Source organism: Lactuca serriola, chromosome 6 (assembly GCF_051521515.1).
Source record: "Lactuca serriola cultivar US96UC23 chromosome 6, Lser_US96UC23_V15, whole genome shotgun sequence".
In the NCBI taxonomy this organism is placed as follows: domain Eukaryota; kingdom Viridiplantae; phylum Streptophyta; class Magnoliopsida; order Asterales; family Asteraceae; genus Lactuca; species Lactuca serriola.
The window spans coordinates 176,647,040-176,666,280 of record NC_136413.1 but is presented as its reverse complement, the minus strand read 5'-3'; the positions used below and the strand labels follow the sequence as shown (position 1 = coordinate 176,666,280).

Sequence of the window (19,241 nt, the reverse complement as noted above, 5' to 3'; positions counted from 1 at the left end):
AGTTTGTTGGTCAACTCGGCGAGATGACTTGGTTTTTCCCAATCTGTGCAGTTGATGGAGAAACTCGACGAGTTGAAGGACAGCTCGGTGAGTTGGGTCAACTTTGACTGCCAACTTTGACTTTTGATTTATGTCTTTGAACAAGTATGCCCCAAGGGGTACTTGATGGTAATATGAATTATAATAAGGAAAATTATGGGCTTATGATAAGGCCCATATGGGGTTGGGCCCAATTTGGAAATTTGGGCCATTAGTGGGCCTTTGTGGATCTTTTGGTTTTAGGGCTCAGTTTTGGTTCATGTTGGGTCAGGGGCAAAATAGTTATTTTACCCCAAGTAAGGATTATGGGATTATAGCATGAAACCCAATTGCTAATTGGGTGTGGTGTTGGTATTAATAATTTTTTACAAATATTTGAATAGTCATTATGATTTGAAATTATCAATAGTGTCTTTTTTCATAACGACGAGCTTCACGGGTATTAGCCCAATACACATAATATACTTATGTATAAGAAACAGTTCATTAAAAACATATCCATTTGTCCTTTAGCAAACAAAATGTTTTAAGTTAAGCATTCTCCAATCTTGACCGCTATTAAAAGAAGAAGTTTACAAATTTAACATTTTCTTTGTGTAATTTTGTTAAGCATATTTAATATTTCTAAATTAAGATGTTAATACCAATGACATTAAATACAAGCTTATTCTATATGTATCATTCTAATTGTTTAGTGTATTCTTTTATATGAGTGTGCATGTTTGATTTTTTATGTGAGTGAAAGGTAACATCATTAATAAAATCAATATATTACATTATGTATATAATTATAAAAATAAAAAATAAAGAAAAAAAATCATATGATCAATAAGAATCTAATATTAAATATTGATGATTAAAATAAAAAAAGTTTCAAAATAGAATAAAGCTTTAAAACTTAAATATCACAATGTGAATAAAAGTGGTTGATATTTCTCAATTAATAATTTTTTTTTTCAGTTTCCTATTATTGATGTTTTAAGCACCATGTTTGGCTCCAACCTAATAATCTCTCAAACAACCTTATATCAAAGATGCTCTAATTACTATCTTTGGCTCCAAAGTAATAATATAAGCTATAATCAACAAAACTACAACTCCACTTTAGTATGTATAAGGAAATGATCTAATTTTTTCGAAAAAAAACAACAACATGATCGCTAAGTTTGAAAATTTGATTTACTAACTCCTTTTAAGTTGTCTACAAAATATAAGGCTTTTCCCCAAAATTCATTTTTGAACCTGCTCAAGGACGATACATATTCTAACTCGTTCTCCATATATTTAGCGGTTTAAAGCTTCCCGTTCGGGTTAATCTTGAAAATTAGGTTTTCGAACATGAAGAACATGTTTGAATCATGTTGTTCAAGTTTAAAAATTTCTCTTCAGATAAGTCATTTGATGATTCTAAAAGGCTTCGAACATGTTTGAAACTTAGGTGATCCTTTTTTTTTTATAGATTTATGCCTCAACGTATTCAAAACTCAATAATATATATATATATATATATATATATATATATATATATATATATATATATATAACTTTGATCTCTAATACTCAACTTTATGAGTATGACATATCAACTAACACACATAAGGTAAATCTAATGAGTTTTCACATATACCTTCTCAAAAACTCATTAACAACTGTATGTATAAAATTTCACCAATATAGCAACTAATGATGTATACAAGCACTTTTCACATAGATAAACATACTTTGCTAATTACTCATGAAAATTTGACATGTACTCACCTTTATTGGTTAGTGAAGACTAACCAATTCCATTGTCCTTCCCTTGTGCCTTTGGGTGAGAATTCATTCAATTCCAATTCAAATGCGTATAAACTCTTATTACCATGACTTATGTTGCGAGACAACGAAACAAGTTAAGCACTTCGGACAAATATCAAAAAACAAACTTCGGTGAACTCACAAAAATTCTGAAAAACGTAAATCAAAAGAACACGATATTTAACGTGGTTCGCTCAAGGTGACCTACGTCCACAGGTGAACGAGAGAGAGAGAGAGAGGATTTTATTAACTTTCTGGAACTATTACAAGCACTCAAAATTGTATCTCACTTTGAGCTCTCATAGAAATCTAGCAATTTATAATGATGGGGATATGAGCCTATTTATACTTGAGGGATCACACTTAAAACCCTAATGGGCCAAGCCCATTGGCCCATAGGCCCCTGAAAGGTGAAAACCAATCATATTCTGCCATGCAACATCTTTTGGAATATTCTTCCATGTCTTATAACCCATGAGCGTCAGCAACACACATGATGGAGCACCTTCTGCCATAGTAGATCATCATGATATACAAGTGGTGCATCATGAACACTAATGGCCCAACATCCATCATGGTGGCATAACATGGTGTAATCCTTGAGTAATACCAACTTTTGAGCATCCTTTAACGATCTTGAGCATCATAGAGGACTTCATAGCATACTTGGCTCATTAAGGACCAAGATGGTCTATCTTGCACCATCATGGCATAACCAGAATATGGATGGCGCAAGTGGCTTTAAGTGTAGCACAAGAACATCAAGATTTGAGCAACACCACCACCATGGCGCAACAGGAACATGCATGGCGCAACAAGGCCATGCATGGCATAAGAGCATACCTCATGGATCAAGAGGAGTACCCCATGACACAAGAGGATCCCCTCATGGCGCAAGAAGGAGCATTATGGTGCAAGAGCATCCCTTTTGGCCTATCCCTTTAACATATGACACAACAAGGTCCCCTTGTTTCTCCATATCACTCCCAAGTGCTCCAAACCTCTTCCAGGTGCTCCAAACCCCGTTCTACATGATTCGTTCCTTTGGCACTTGATCTGTTCCTTTGTCAGATGATCCATTCCTTTCTTAGATGATCCGTTCCCTTGTTACATGCTCCATGAACCCCAAGTGCTCCATTGTAATCTAAGTGCTCCATGTTGGACAAGACTTCATACTCCCAATAACTTATTCTTTTAAGAACGTGATTTTATTTCATATCCTCATATGATCACTTATGTGATAATCTAGCTTTCCAATATAATACTCATCAACAAAACTAATTATACTTTACATGTTTCTTATCTAAATTACTTGATTAATTCATCCCTAAGCTCAATTTCCAGTTTTACAACAATTCACCAAATTAGGGTTTTAGCTCTTTAAACCCTAATTCAAAAATTCCAACAAAGTTAATCACAATAAGCTTGCAATTATGATTATAATGTTTATAATTACACTCTACAAACTTTTCAATGAATAGCAATCCAATTCAAATATAATTATTAATTATCATTTTTTACTTCAAACATTTAACTATATAACACAAATAAGGTTATACAATTCTTATTTTTGTAAATCCTTTTATAAATATTTTTTTGTAAAAAAAGTGTAAAAGGTTTGTTAAATTTGAATAAGATTAATATAGATTAGGTACACAATTATTTATTTTAAATGGATTAATATATATGTTAATCGGAATCCAAAATAGGTGTCAAATTATACATAGGCTAATCAAAATCCGTATAACTAGAAAATGAGTGTCAATGTTTTCGAGTTTATTTTTTTAGATTTTTTTTTTGTTTTTCGTGTTATACGAATGTCGATTAAGCTATCTCAAATTTGACACCCATTTCAAATTCCGGTTATCCTATACATTAATCATATTAAAATAAATAGTTTTATATATGTATATATAAATCATACTCACATTTAACAAAAAAGTTTACACTTTTTTTTTTTACAAAAAAAAGTCTATATTAAAGAACAATAAGAACAAATATTTCTCACATGCACTATTGTTGTGGAGGTTTGGAAGAAAGTTAGTTTGTGGCTTGATTATGTTACAAATTATGATTACATTGACCATAAAGTCTTTCAAAAATATGAACGAATATAATGTCAAAAAATATTAAAAATATATATATTCCAACAAAACCTCAAAAAAATTAAAAGAATTTATTCAAACAAAATGCCAAAAAATGTAAACAAACAAAATGTAAAAAATATTAAACAATATATTCGAACAAAACTTAAAAAATCTAAATAAATAAAATAAAATGCAAGCAAAAAAAATGTAAAAAAACAATATAATAATAATTAAAATAATAATAACAATAAATAAATCCAATACTATTAACAAAAGAAAAAAAAAAGAAAAACTAAATTTAAAAAAGAAAATTAAAATACAAAAAATTAAGACGAAATTAAATAAATAATGATAAACTATTTATAAACGGTATTTTGGTTATTTACATATACTTAACATTAGTTTTTAAGGATATTTGTCCAAAAGACCATCTGTGTTCATTGTAAAAAGGACCCCTTGTATGCAAAATTTCTTAGGACATGCTTTACAGAGACCAACTATATAATTTTTCTTTAAATTAAAATGATTTTTTTTTCTGAAAATATATACATAATTTAGTGATTTATTGAAAATAGATTCAAAGTTTATTGAAACACAATATTCAATATTTAATGATGAATTTCTAATAAAAACTATAACAAGTCGACAATATTTTTTTCTTAAACATTGATAATTATCAATGATTTTTCTTAAAATGTGATTAAAAATAAAAGAAAATAATTTTTTAGATAAAATATTAAAAATATAATTGTTTATGAAAAAAAAAAAAAATTCTATAAATAGATATTAGAAACAGTAAAAATAAAAAGCTGAAAAAAGGGATTCTCAAGATTTGGGACATGAAGCACAGGTACCAGATTCAGGAACGTACAATTTAAATTTTTTACCCCAAATCAATTTTCAATCTGAAATTTCTAGGGTTTAATTCATGTGGTGGAGACCCTCCTTGTATAGTTGCATTCATCCTTCAATGCCGGTGTAAAGCTTGAAATCGGAAGCTCACATTCACTTTCTCTCTCTTCACCTACATATATGACTATAATATTGTGTACACATTCGCCGGTAATTCCGGCGGCAGGTCGACATAGTGACGATGGCGGACGGTGGTTCGAGGTAAATCTAATTCTACACTCGGTTATGCACACAGTGCAGCTGATCCCATATTCATTATTATTATTATTTTTAATAGTACGAGATTGTGACATATGACATATCTGTAATGTAAGCAAGTCTTCACTCTTCAATGGAATCGCTATCGATTTTCTCTCTCTCTTTTGCGATTAAACTATGAATTTAAGTTTCAATAGTTAATTAATTACCTATTGTAGTTAATCTGAGATGAATCTTATTCATTAACCTACTGTTTATAATTAATTACCAAAATTACAGCTAGATAAGCACCACTCCATTAATGCGTTTTGTCTGTGTGTACGTGTGTGAGAGAGAATTTTATTTCCGCGTTTAATTGCATATTTATCCATCTCTTTTCACACATCGATAATCTGCCATTCTCCATTGCGTGTTTCAGTGTGTATGTGTATGCATCTACATATACATACAAATAAGCTGTATATATTATATATATATATATATATATATATATATATATATATATATATATCTACATGCCCTCTCTCATCTCTCTCTCTCTCTCTCTCTCTCTCTCTCTCTCTAGTATCTAGTTCAAGTGAGTACTGAGTAGCATTCACGAGCGACGTTTCTCGTGATTGGGGCGATTCTCAAGCTCATATACCACCTTATTCTCTAAATCAAATCAAGGTTCTGCAAAATCGGTGATAGGAGAAAAAAAATATATAAGTGGGAGTGTGCAACATGAAATGATGGAAGATTGCACAATAACTGGCTGAATTTCCGGATTTTTGTTGAATTTTCTGCATCTAATCAAGGTAATATTTTCTATTTTTAGTTTTTGTCATCCAATTCGGAACTAGTTCATCTTCTTTTCTCTATATGCTTTTAATGAACTTGCCGCTTATGTATGATGTTATATAACATCAAATCTGATTCCTTTTTTTTTTTTTTCAATTTGGGGTTTTGGTGATCACCTTCATGAGAGTGAATTTTACTTGGTGTCACTATCTTCTGTTTAAACTCAAGTACTTATGTTTAATGGGTACGCTAATATGCTGTTATGGATCTAGTGGAGTTGATTATATGAACAGATCTTACACTGTGCATCCTATCTTTATTTCCATTACCTTTTTCTTTTTGTTTGTTTTGAAATTTAGGGATTTTGTATGTTTTGAATGCAGGAGAATGTCTAGGCCACTCCATAGAGGTATTTCTGGTGGGGGAAAATTACCAGAGGACATTCAAGACTTCATGAAAGATTCTCAAATGAAAGTCAAAACAGAGAATGAAGATTTACATAAGAATCATTTATCCCCTTCAAGGAATCCATTTCAGTTCTTTTATTCGATTAATTCATCATCAAAACAATCTATTCCCACAAATGGCTATATTGTTCCTGATCCATACAGCCCTGTAACTTCAAGAAACCGCTACAAACTAACTTTGTTTTTGCTTAAGTTGAGTTTATTTATGATCATAATTCTTGCCCTTACTGGATCCTTTTGGTGGACAATATCTCTCACAACTTCTTCTAGAGGTCACAGTTTCCATGGATATAGAAGGCTTCAAGAACAGCTTGTATCAGACTTATGGGACATTGGAGAGCTTTCACTTGGTACTTCTGGTGTTAAAGAATCTGAATTCTGTCCTCTAGAATCAGAAAACTACATACCCTGTTTCAATACCACAGAAAACCTTGACTTTGGTTTGACCATGGGACATGAAAATGATCGCCATTGTGGACCCACATCAAAACAGAATTGTTTAGTTCTTGCCCCTCCTGCTTACAAGATTCCTCACAGATGGCCTACTGGAAGAGATGTTATTTGGATTGATAATGTTAAAATAAATGCACAACAAGTACTTTCATCTGGAAGTTTGACCAAAAGGTGAGTTCAAAATTCAAAAAAGTCTTTACTAATCAAAAAACTTTAAAGATTATTGATTCAGTTTCTTATTATTTGTTGTGTTAATATCAGGATGATGTTGTTAGATGAAGATCAAATCTCATTTAGTTTTGCATCTTCCATGGTTGATGATAGTATCGAAGATTACTCTCATCAAATTGCAGAAATGATTGGTTTAAGAAATGAATCTTACCTTGTTCATGCTGGTGTAAGTGAAAAAATCTTTTCTTGAAATAAAGGGTATCTTTCTTTTTTTGATTTTTAATTTTTTTTTTCAGGTGAGGACAATATTGGATATAGGTTGTGGTTTTGGTAGCCTAGGGGCACATCTATTTCCAAAGCAACTTTTAACCATGTGTATAGCAAATTATGAATCTTCAGGGAGTCAAGTGGAAATAACTCTTGAAAGAGGTCTTCCTGCTTTGGTTGCTTCCTTTACTTCAAAGAAATTACCATTTCCGTCCCTGTCATTCGACATGGTACACAGTGCTTGGGATGGGGTTGACTGGAATCATAAAGGTATCATTTTGGTCAACTCAAATTATAATTTTATGATTATTTAATGTCGAAATAATTAGAAAAAAGTTTTACTTTTTTTTAAAATTTGGCACAGATGGTTTACATTTGATTGAAGTGGATCGAGTTCTTAGGCCTGGAGGATACTTTGTTTGGACTTCACCAATTGCCAACACCCCAATTTCCACTCGAAATAAAGATAATTTAAAAAAATGGGATTTTGTGCGTAATTTTGCTAAAGATCTTTGTTGGGATTTGTTATCACAACAAGACAAAACGGTTGTATGGAAGAAACCGAGTAATAAAGATTGTTATGCTTCTAGGTAATAAACACTACTTCACTATTACTACATAACTTTATATAAAGTCAAACACTTAATTCGGAAAGACTCTTTGTTAAATCGTTCTTTTTGTATTAAGTCAAAAAGAAAAAAAAGTAAGTGATCTTTATCTCATTATATACGACTTGTTATTTAATAGGAACCATGGATCGGGTCCATTGATCTGCAAAGTGGGCCATGATGTTGAATCTCCATATTATCATCAACTCGAGGCATGCATTGGAGGAACTCATAGCCACCGTTGGATTCCAATTGAGAAAAGACCAAATTGGCCTTCTAGAGCAAGATTAAACACCAAGGAACTCGCTATCCATGGTATTTCTTCTCTTTATTTGTGTATTTACGTTGTTATTTCTTGCATTAATAATGGTTGGCTTATTTCATTAATTTTTTTTTTAAATATTAGGTGTACTTTCGGATGATCTTTATGAAGACGATGTGAATTGGAATTTAGCAATAAGAAACTATTGGTCTCTGCTATCTCCACTTATATTTTCAGACCATCCAAAAAGACCCGGGATTGAAGACCCGTCCCCACCTTACAACATGGTGAGAAACGTACTTGACATGAACGCGCATTTCGGTGGTTTTAATTCCGCGCTACTCGACGCACGCAAATCCGTATGGGTCATGAACGTGGTCCCCACCACTGCCCCCAACAACCTCCCCCTTATCCTCGACCGCGGCTTCCTTGGCGTGTTACATGACTGGTACCCTTCCACTCGTTTCTCCCATCTCATCATTAATTACACAGTATATGACATGACATGACATATCAGGTTGTACTACGTTTAACCTACTTTATGTCATAGTCAATCTGACTCAGCAGCATATGACATGACATGACAGAACAAGTTGTACTGAATCAAACAGATAAAAATTGAATCGAATTGTTTATGTAGGTGTGAAGCATTTCCAACGTATCCAAGAACTTATGATTTGGTTCATGCGGAAGGTCTTTTATCGCTTGAAAGTGAAAAGCATCATCGTTGCAGTATGATGGATATATTCTTTGAGATAGACCGGATACTCCGACCTGAGGTATTTGTTAATATCAAATTTACACTTTTGGTCCCTCGGTTTAGCATTTTCTTGGTTCTAGTCCCTAAAGGAATCGATAAAAGCGTTAAAACTCATGGACTAAAAGTGTAGTGATGTACAAATCAAATTAGGGTTAGGGTTATCAGATTATCATATATTTTTTAAACATCATTTATTTATTCAGGGTTGGGTGATACTGCGGGACACAACTTCTTTAATCGAAACCGCAAGAATGGTTACCGCAAGGCTAAAATGGGAAGCACGGGTTGTGGAAATTGAAAGCAATAGTGATGAAAAATTGCTTGTTTGCCAAAAACCGTTTATAAAGAGACGATCAAATCCTTCGTGAAGTGTTTGGATTCTTGATTTTTGGATATTTTATGGGACAAAAGTTGAAGTTTTTTAAAGAATGAGAAAGTAAAAGAGAAAGAGGGTTCGGCTGAAAGCTGTGAACCCTAAACCCTAAACCCTAAACGAATACCTGTGGGAGCTGTAAGGCGAGCATGGGAGAAATGTAATTACATGAAGATTATAGGTGGGGAGTTTTACACTTTTTTTTTGTTTGGTTGTGTTTTATAAAATATAGAAATCACATTATGAATTTGGGTTATATATATAGAAATAAGCACAAGTTGGCATTCATGTTATTATTTATATATATACACAAGGGATTAGATGATGAAGAGAATCTTATGGTTGTTGTGTTTGATTTTCTTGACCATATTTTGATATTAATGCTATATATAACTTAATAACTTAATACCTTATAGTTTTCTTTTAATGAAAGAAATTTCAAATCATTTTAATATAAAAACACTTATTTCTTAAAAATATATTTAAATGAAGTTAGATGAGAATAAATTTATATGTAGACCAGGAAGTCATGTTCATATATGTAATATTTATTTATGAAAAACTTTTTACAAAGTTCAAATAAATAAAAGGAAAAGAGAATTAGATTTTGAATGTATTTATTGATATTTGGTATACATCACAGTTTATTAAGTATATGAGAATAAACGTTGATATAAAATCAAGTGAGTAAATTAACATTGATTATTAAATACATAACATTATGACAAAAAATAAGTATTTAGGACAATAATGTGACATAAACGATAAAAGTGGTCCAGTGGGTTCAACTTTGTACATATGCATGTGAAATTGTGAATCACGCCGTACCATTCGAATTACATACGTTTTTATTTTATATTATGCACAAAAAAATTACATAGTTTAAATATAAATTTAAATTCAAATTACATGGTTAAACAGGCTGTAAAAACATGTTAAAAATATATAAAAAGTTTCAAAAAAACACTTGTAAGAATATAAAATAATACTTAAAATAGTTGTAACATAAGTTTAAAATGGCTATAAAAAGTTACAAAAAAAGCCATAAAATGTTTAGAGAAAAACTGAAAAAAAAAAAAGTAAATTTGTAAAAAAAGAACTTTGGGGCAATTTTGTAAAAAAAAATAAAATTCCTAACAAACATTAAAATCTAAGATAAAATATAAATTGAAAAAGATATAATTCAAAAAAACAAGTTCATTAGATTTTTATTTAATAAGTTAGATTTGTTGGAATCCTAAGTCGATGAGGACTTGGAGACCAAACAATCTAATTTATGGAAAGTTTAGTTTATGACAAGTTGGTCATAAGTTTCCTAGTCTAATACAAGTTGGTTTGTTAGTCTATATATACCTATCTATAATCGAGTTTATGATTATGAGAATAGATTGTAAACATTGGTTTTGAGTCAGTTTTTCCATTAATCAAAGAGTGAATTTTGATTACTTTTTTGTTTTGCGTTCTCATTTTGTAAACTAGAATTGGTATCAGAGCGAGGTGAAGACGGTGCCGGTTTGAGAGTCGGTTTCAAGAATACCGTAGCCTTTCGCTGCGGGGCAAAAGCAGTGGGAACCGAGTTCGTTTTAAGGGGGTGTGGATTGTTTTTGATTACGAGTTGAAGCATCTCAACAGCAACCTCGGTTTTTCTTGATCGGACTGGTTCTAAGGTAGAGAGAGACCAACTAGAGGCGCAAAATAAACGGACGAGAAGACGTCAAAGCGGGTGGCTTTGATTCAGTTCATTTTGCGGGTGATGGAAGACGGTAAATGTAGTCGTGACCTAGTCTTGTTGTTAGGTAGAAAGTTGCTCTTAGAACAAGCTTGATAAAGAGGTCGGGGTGGTGAAAAGAGATAATAGGATGTTGATCGGGGTTGAAGAATTCTCTAGAAGGACTTAGAGATTCGGGGGTGATTGTTGGAATCCTAAGTCGATGAGGACTTGGAGACCAAACAATCTAATTTATGGAAAGTTTAGTTTATGACAAGTTGGTCATAAGTTTCCTAGTCTAATACAAGTTGGTTTGTTAGTCTATACATACCTATCTATAATCGAGTTTATGATTATGAGAATAGATTGTAAACATTGGTTTTGAGTCAGTTTTTCCATTAATCAGAGAGTGAATTTTGATTACTTTTTTGTTTTGGGTTCTCATTTTGTAAACTAGAAGATTTGTTGACTATTTAAATACAATAAAATAATTTATTTTCCATAAAACAGTGTTAACCCTTTAATATTTGATATACATCACATATTATTAAATATATGAAAGTAAATGTTTATATAAAATCAATAAAGTAACATTATTAAATACGAAATACGTAGCATTATGCCAAAAAATAAGCATTTGTGACATTAGTGTGACATAAACGATAAAAGTGGTCCACGGGTTTAACTTTGTACAATATCGCATGTGAGTAAGCCGTACATGCACTTTTATTTTAAACCATTTGGGCAGTGGATATTGGATAACTAGATGTCTAGATTAGTTAAAATATCAAGAAATGGGGCCTTAAGAAATATCGTCGGTCCTGAGTAAATATTCTTAAAGATCTAGAACGAACCATAAAAAAATCTTTTAATTCTTATTATAAGTTTTTATTTTTAAAATAAAAATATATAATAAAAAATTAAGTCATGTGCAGCTGCCCACTTTGCTCCTCTCAACTCCCCCCATGTTAAGAAATTATATGTTAATAAAAATAACATATAAAAATTCTTATCGTTTTGCACGATTTAATACAAACTAGTAAAAGAACTTGGGCTTCGCCTCGGGTCAGCATTTTTATTTAAAACATTTTTTCCAATTAGGGTATCGTACTTTGAAAGGTTTATTTTTACGTATAGTAGCATCGTTCTTACATAGTGCTACAAATACTTTATTTGATATCTATTGCTATCATTGGTAATTAAATATATATGTTGTTATTTGAGGAAAATAACACCGTATAGTAGAATATTGAATGTAGGGAACCAAAAGTGGCAACCCCACAAACTAATATGACAAAAACTTGAGGTGTCACATTTGGTAAATAATAGAGACCAAAAGTAGGAAACTCTTGAACCCTTTGTGGCTAGCAGTAGAGAATATCGAAGCTAAGGAACCAAAAGTGCCAACTCCATAAACTAATGTGGTAAAAATTTGAGGAGGGACCAAAAGTGGCAAAGTGTTGAAACATTTGTCACAAAACTTTATATATATATATATATATATATATATATATATATATATATATATATATATATATATATATAGTTATTTGAGGAAAATAAGATTGTGTATTAGAGGGGTGGACCAAAAGCGGCAACTTTACAAACTAATATGACAAAAACTTAAGGTGTTACATTTGGTAAAGGTCGGTGACCAAAAGTGGAAAACTCTTAAACCCTTTGGGAAGTGCCGGCCCAAGCCCAGGGCGAGCTGGGCCACGGCCCAGGGCATCAAGGTGTAGTGGGGCATCAATTTAAAGCCTGTTATAGTGTATTGTATATTGGGCTTTGGTTAGTTTAGTAAAATGTGAAGACATAAGGGGCAGGAGGCGGGCAAGTGGCAACAGCCGATGGAGACCTAATTACTGATTAGCGCCAACCGACAGAAGCATATCGACTCTTCATTCTTCAATTCTTCTTCGATCTAAAACACACGCCAAAGATGAAGAACACGAGGCATCAGGCGTCCCTTCTGGAGAATGGAGAGGACCGTTACACCCTTGGCTATATCGATCGCTCACAAGTAAGTCATCGCTCTCTGCCTTTCTTCTCCACTTCAACTTTCAGGCAGCCTTCTCTCGCCCTTTCTCTCGTTAGCTTCTCCTATGTTCTTTCTTTCTGAATCGACCTCTCACCTCTACTACCCTAAAGCTGTAATAGTTTATGTCACACCCCAAAACCGGAACGGCGGAAACGTTCTGTGGTGGATGACGTCATGTCAAGTATCACAACATATGCAGTATAGTAATCAAAGTACAACAACCATTGCATTAATAGTAATAGTTTTACATGGTTTACAGTACATAGAAACATCAAAGTAATACAAGTAATAGTATAAGTGCAGCTTGGTACTAAACGGTCTTCACCAAAAGCGCCTGGGATGTACCTGTCTAATGCTGACCTGAGAATACAAGTTATTTGAAAGCGAGTATCAGCATTTTTACAAATGCTGGAGAGTTCATAAGTATTTAGTGTCATTTGTATAAGTTCAAAATAACTTTATAAAAGTAGTAGTTTTAGAGTCTATAGTGTATTAGAGTCATTTCCAGAAAATCCTATATTTTCTTAAATAAAAGTAGTCTTCTACCAAGACCCGACAAAGTTATGTTGTAAAAAGTAATTTTCCCTTAAACACTATCATTACCAAAATATGGTGTTTGATTTTATGGAAATTAGGAGAATATTACTAGTAAAAGGACTAAGGGAAAATATCATATGCCTCAGCAGAAGATACTGCTGACTAAGGCAAAGAAATCATAGACTCCAGGAGAGTGTCGAATGAACGACACGCCTGGCTCAGTCTAACAAAAGGGAGACACAGACCCCAGACGGTATCAAATGAAAGATATGTCTAGCAAGGTTTAAAAACAGTGAAAACAGACCCCATATAGTATCAACTGAATGGTATGTCTAGCAAGGTCTAAAAACAGTGAATACAGACCCCAGACAATATCAAATGAATGATACGTCTAGCAAGGTCTAAAACAAAGAGTGAATGTGAACTCGTATGTAACCATGCTGATCGACTATAGAGTATTTGATGACCCTCCAGGTCACGCGTAGAGGTAGTGGCAGTAGTAGTAGTGGCTTCATGTCACCCATGGGCCTTACCGGCACGGACTGTAGCTAGTAGTCAGGGTGTGGGAGTGTCAGTCCCGTATAGATCTATACACATGATGTTCGCTCTCCTACCCAGAGACTCTGGTTACACGGCGTTGGCGCAATGAAGCGCCGTAGTGGGAAATAGTGTGTCACATTCTAAAGTAAGATATATATATATATATATATATATATATATATATATATATATATATATATATATATATATATATAGAGAGAGAGAGAGAGAGAGAGAGAAAGTCTCCTAACTATTCCTATAATAGTTACTAGTGTCTCTGATCTATGAGTGACGAGTGGGAGGATGCCCTTGCTACCCAAGGGAAGTGAACTGATCGGTGTAAACCTCTATGTCTATACATGTATACATAATATATAATTAATGATTAAACGACCTTCAGACGGATATCCGATCCCAACAGACCACATCTCAACGAAGAAAAGGAAATAGGGCGAATTAGCCTTCCTAAGTCCTTTAAACATTATTTATATAACTATACAAGCACAGGCGTACATTTAACTAAGTAGAAGCATTTAACGAAGTTGAAGTGTTAGCGAGCAGAAGCGTATCGTGAAGTAGAAGCGTATCATGAAGTAGAAGCGTTAATAAGTAGAAGTATATTGTGAAGTAGAAGTATATTGTGAAGTAGTAGCGTTAATAAGTAGGAGCATATTACGAAGTAAAAGCGTTACGAAGTAGTAGCATTAACTAAGTGGAAGTATAACGAAGCAGTAGTATCTAACAAAGTAGGAGTATAAAAACATGGAAGAAAACTTTGATGAACTTTGGAAAACCTTTATATTTGAGAAAATCACGAATTGGTATTCTTTTGTAAAATAAGTTTGAAAACCTTTAGAAATCCTTTGAAAACCTTTCATAAACACATTTTGATAGAACAATATAAGTAAAGATTTGAACAAGTAAAGTTGTTTTGGAAAACCATTTGCAGTATCATACTTGGCAAAACAGTTGACGGTGTAATAAATCCTTGTGCATGCGGGTTATCAATCAAATGTGATTGATATGATAACAGGCATGTTTAACTTGTATTCCCCCCATAAAAACATGTAAAAACATTTAAAAGGTTCATTCAGGGGTATGAACTCACCTTATGTAAGTGGATCCGACGAAGGTGCTGGTTGGGTGCTCGGTGTCAAGTAAAGACTTGAACACACTTAGTGACCTATTAACATATGATGACATATGTTTACATACAATTAGTACATATAATACTAATTAAACAAGTATGCGCATCCTAAAGTGCGGAAAACACTTTGGTTAAGTGTTTGGAGTGTCCCGGGTAACATTTAAGGGTGTGTATGGCTTAAATAGGGAGTTTACTCTCCAAGAGTAAACTCTTTATAGAGTTCACGGCCCTAGGACTAACTCTCATGAGTTTACGGCCGTAAACTCATGGTGAGGATGTTCTAGGATGCCAAAGTGTCTTATATCCCTTGTAGAATTATGCTAAGTCCAAATATAAGGCACTTGTGTGGATTTAGGGCAACAAAGGGACCATTTGAGGAGTTTACGGCCGTAAGCTCCTATGTGTATATACTTTTGGTGTTTTAAGGACTTAAATGATAGAGAATAAAATCCTATGCATTTTTCCAAGTCAAATGGGGAGTTTAGGGCATCATTTGGGTACCTTTTAGGAGTTTATGGCCCATGGACCTTTCCTAGGGGGGTTTATGGTCGTAAACTCTTATTTCCTTGGATTAATTGAAGTTTTAAAGCCTTTACATCTATGGGATTGCTTCTAGACATTTTTCCAAGGCCATAGGAGGTATTTGAGGGCATTTCTAACACTTGATTTTGAGTTGACTCCCCATGAAGGGGAGTTATGGCCCAAGCAAGTTCTTGGGCAGTAAACTCAAGTTTACTCCCCAAAAGTCTAGTTCAAGGTGTTATAAGTCCGAATGTGTAAGTCTACAAGTCATATCTAAGCCTTAGGGGCAATTTGGAGGGGTTTTGGGGCTTAAAAACCCCATTTAGGGGTCTTCACGGTCCAAGAGTGTTCTTGGGCCGTAAACACCTACTCTTGCACCTATTTGATTCCTTAAACACGAATTTGCATGTTAGTTAGGCTATACAACAAGTTAGGGTAGATGGCTTACTCGTTTGAGGCTCGAAAATAAGTTGTAGAGAGAGAGTGTAGAGAGAGAGTGAAAAGGGTGGAAATGAAGTCCACTCCCCCTTATATAGGGGTTTGAGTTGGGGCTCAGTGGAAATCTACCCGATACTGCCGTTAAACGGGACTTTTGGTCGCACCGGATTTAGTGGTCGTATTTTGACTTGGTTGAAACTACAATTTTTCAAGGGAAAAATTGTGGTGTTTCTAATTTATTTCAACCCTCATAAAGTCATTTAAAAAGTCCCAAATTAATTAACCAGTCCAAAAGTTAACGGACAGTTAAACAAAACGAGGCTTATTAACGGAAAGAGGTTAAAAGTGACGGAATAAATTTCGGGTTGTCACAGTTTATCTATTGCAGTAAATTGTTGTGTTAAAGTGAAGATTCAAAGGTGCCAAATTGGGGTTGATTGACTTTTTCCTCCTGAAGTCCTAATAATCCAGTAAGTTTTATCTATTATTTCAAATTTCTTGCATAACCTACTTAAATTTCGAAAATCTAATAGTGATTCTTGGTTAAAATTTATGAAATTTCAGTTTTCTTATATATCTTACTGCCTAGGGAAGTGAAATTTCGATCAAGTTGCAGACTTATAGTCTTGTTCATCGTGAACTACACTAAACAGTCTAAGCTTCATTAATTTTCTAGGTAATTCTTTTTTTCTATTTCTTGTAATTGTTCTAATTTATGATCAAAATAACTTTTATTGTTTTTATATAATCTGAAATCTGATATGTGTATTCGTATTTTGATTTTTCTGATAAACTATTGTTTTTATATAAACTGTTGTATTTTTTTTTATATAAACTGTTGTATTTTTTTTTTAATAATGATATGGTTTTCTATATAAACTTTTTTTTTTCTATTTTCTTCTACTACTCTAAAGTTGTAATTGTTTTTATATAAACTGTTGTATTTTTTTTTTGAATAATGATATGGTTTTCTGAATTCTAAATAATTTGTTATATGAAATTGAAAAAATTATGTGTTTTTTTATTTTTGAATAATATGCTGTTACTGTTAGATGAATTTCTGAAAATCTAAAGGATACTATTTCTTTTTTTTTTTTTTGTTTAGGTTGTGGATACGGATTGATAACTTCAAGTTGTGGATACGGATTGCTAAGTAACTTCAGGTTGTATCTTTCTTTGTTGTTACTACATTTTGACTTTTAATTTTTTTTTTAAAGTTTAAATATGTTTCCTAGAAAACAACATCTGGTGCTCAAAATAGAAAAAGAAAACAAAGAGAACAAGATCCTACTAATAAATTACAAGGATCTTTAAATAAGTATTTTTTTAGAAGTGAAAATAATGACGAAAATTCTAATGATGTTGAAACTAATGATTTTGTTGATAATTCTAAAGGTCCAATTGAAACTTCTAATGAACCTATTGAAATTTTTAATGATCTTGAAAATAATGATGTTGTTGATAAATCTAGTGATATTAATATTTTTGATCCAAGAGTATCGGATAAGTTAGATTTAAAAATGAAAGATTTGCTTGTAGAAAAATGGCCTACTAGGGAAATTGAAAATAACAAATTTTTTCCAAAAGATGTACTAGGTAGACATTTTTCTTGTGAATTTTTTGTTCGTAAATTAAGAAATGGTGACTCTTATGATAGAAAGTGGTTGGTTTATTCGAAAGAACTTGATAAAGTGTTTTGTTTTTGTTGTAAGTTATTTAAAACAACTCGATCTAGAAGTAATTTGGCAACCGAAGGAATTAATAATTGGAAACATCTTAGTGAATAATTGAATGAACATGAAAATAGTTCTGAACACATGATTAATTTAAAAGCATGGACACAAACACGACTTAGGTTAAGGAAAAATGAAACAATTGATAAAGAGTTACAAGAAAGAATAAAAAAAGATACTCAACATTGGAATGAAGTTTTGATAAGAATTATTGCTCTTGTAAAATGTTTAGCTAAATATAACTTGACTTTTCGTGGAACTAATGAAAAAATATATGAGAAATCTAATGGTAACTTTTTAGGTGTACTTCAAATGATTGTTGAGTTTGATCCCGTAATGAAACATCATTTTCAACTTATTCAAGATAAAAAAAGTCATTTTCATTACCTTAGTCATAAAATTCAAAATGAATTAATTGAAATGTTGGCATCCGAAGTAAAAAATGAAATTATTAGAAAAATAAAAAATTCAAAATATTTTTCGATAATTCTAGATTGCACTCCGGATGCAAGTCGTAAAGAACAAATGACTTTAATTATTAGATGTGTTGATGTTACAAGTGTTCCAATAAAAGTTGAAGAGTTTTTTTTAGAGTTTTTAATTGTAGAAGATACATCTGGTTTAGGACTTTTTAATGTGTTACAAAATGCTTTAAAATCTCTTGACTTGGATATAAGTTGTATCCGAGGACAAGGATATGATAATGGAGCAAATATGAAAGACAAACATCAAGGTGTACAAAAAAGATTACTTGATATAAACTCAATAGCTTTTTATATGCCTTGTGGATGTCATAGTTTAAACTTAGTTTTGTGGGATATGGCAAATTCTTGTCATAAAGCTAAAACTTTTTTTAGTATGTGTCAAACAATATATAATGTTTTTTCTAGCTCCACACATAGATGGAGTGTTTTACTTGATCATGTTGATGAATTAACCCTAAAATCATTATTTACTACTCGTTGGGAAAGTCACATTGAAAGTGTTAAAGCAATAAAAACTCAATTTTTTCAAATAAAAGAAGCATTAATAAAATTAGCTCAAGTGAGTGATGATGGTAAGGTTTGTAGAGATGCGGAATCACTAGTAAATGGTGAATTTTCTAATTTTGAATTTATTTTAAGTTTAGTGATATGACATGAAATTTTATATAGAATTAATTTGGTAAGTAAAAAATTACAATCCAAAGATATGATTCTTGATGTTGCAATAAAAAACTTAGAGGGATTAGTTAATTATTTTGAAAAATATAGGGAAAATGGGTTTGACTCTGCTATTAATAAGGCTAAAGAAATAGCAGAAAAATTGGAGTTGAACCAAAATTTCCTATCAAACGTGTTTATAGTAGAAAAAAACAATTTGATGAAATTCCAAATACCGAAAGAGAACAACAATTTTCTC

The 19,241-nt window shown here is 32.3% G+C and overlaps 1 protein-coding gene across 1 annotated transcript; it reads left to right on the top strand.

Moving 5' to 3' along the window:
- The first annotated feature begins 5,545 nt into the window (after window positions 1-5,545).
- Window positions 5,546-9,529, top strand: TSD2 (S-adenosyl-L-methionine-dependent methyltransferases superfamily protein). Its single transcript, XM_079005269.1, has 9 exons — window positions 5,546-5,830; window positions 6,197-6,904; window positions 6,995-7,130; window positions 7,201-7,441; window positions 7,536-7,761; window positions 7,919-8,094; window positions 8,186-8,489; window positions 8,682-8,820; window positions 9,005-9,529. The coding sequence occupies exons 2-9, from the start codon at window positions 6,201-6,203 to the stop codon at window positions 9,167-9,169; spliced, it is 2,091 nt and encodes a 696-aa protein (XP_078861395.1). The 5' UTR covers window positions 5,546-5,830; window positions 6,197-6,200; the 3' UTR covers window positions 9,170-9,529.
- Window positions 9,530-19,241: the final 9,712 nt, after the last annotated feature.

Coding starts and splice junctions, on each gene's coding strand:
- TSD2 (XM_079005269.1), top strand. CDS start 6,201: ATGTCTAGGCCACTCCATAGAGGTATTTCTGGTGGGGGAAAATTACCA. Junction 6,905..6,994: donor TCTGGAAGTTTGACCAAAAG/GTGAGTTCAAAA, acceptor TGTTAATATCAG/GATGATGTTGTTAGATGAAG. Junction 8,490..8,681: donor CTTGGCGTGTTACATGACTG/GTACCCTTCCAC, acceptor TTGTTTATGTAG/GTGTGAAGCATTTCCAACGT.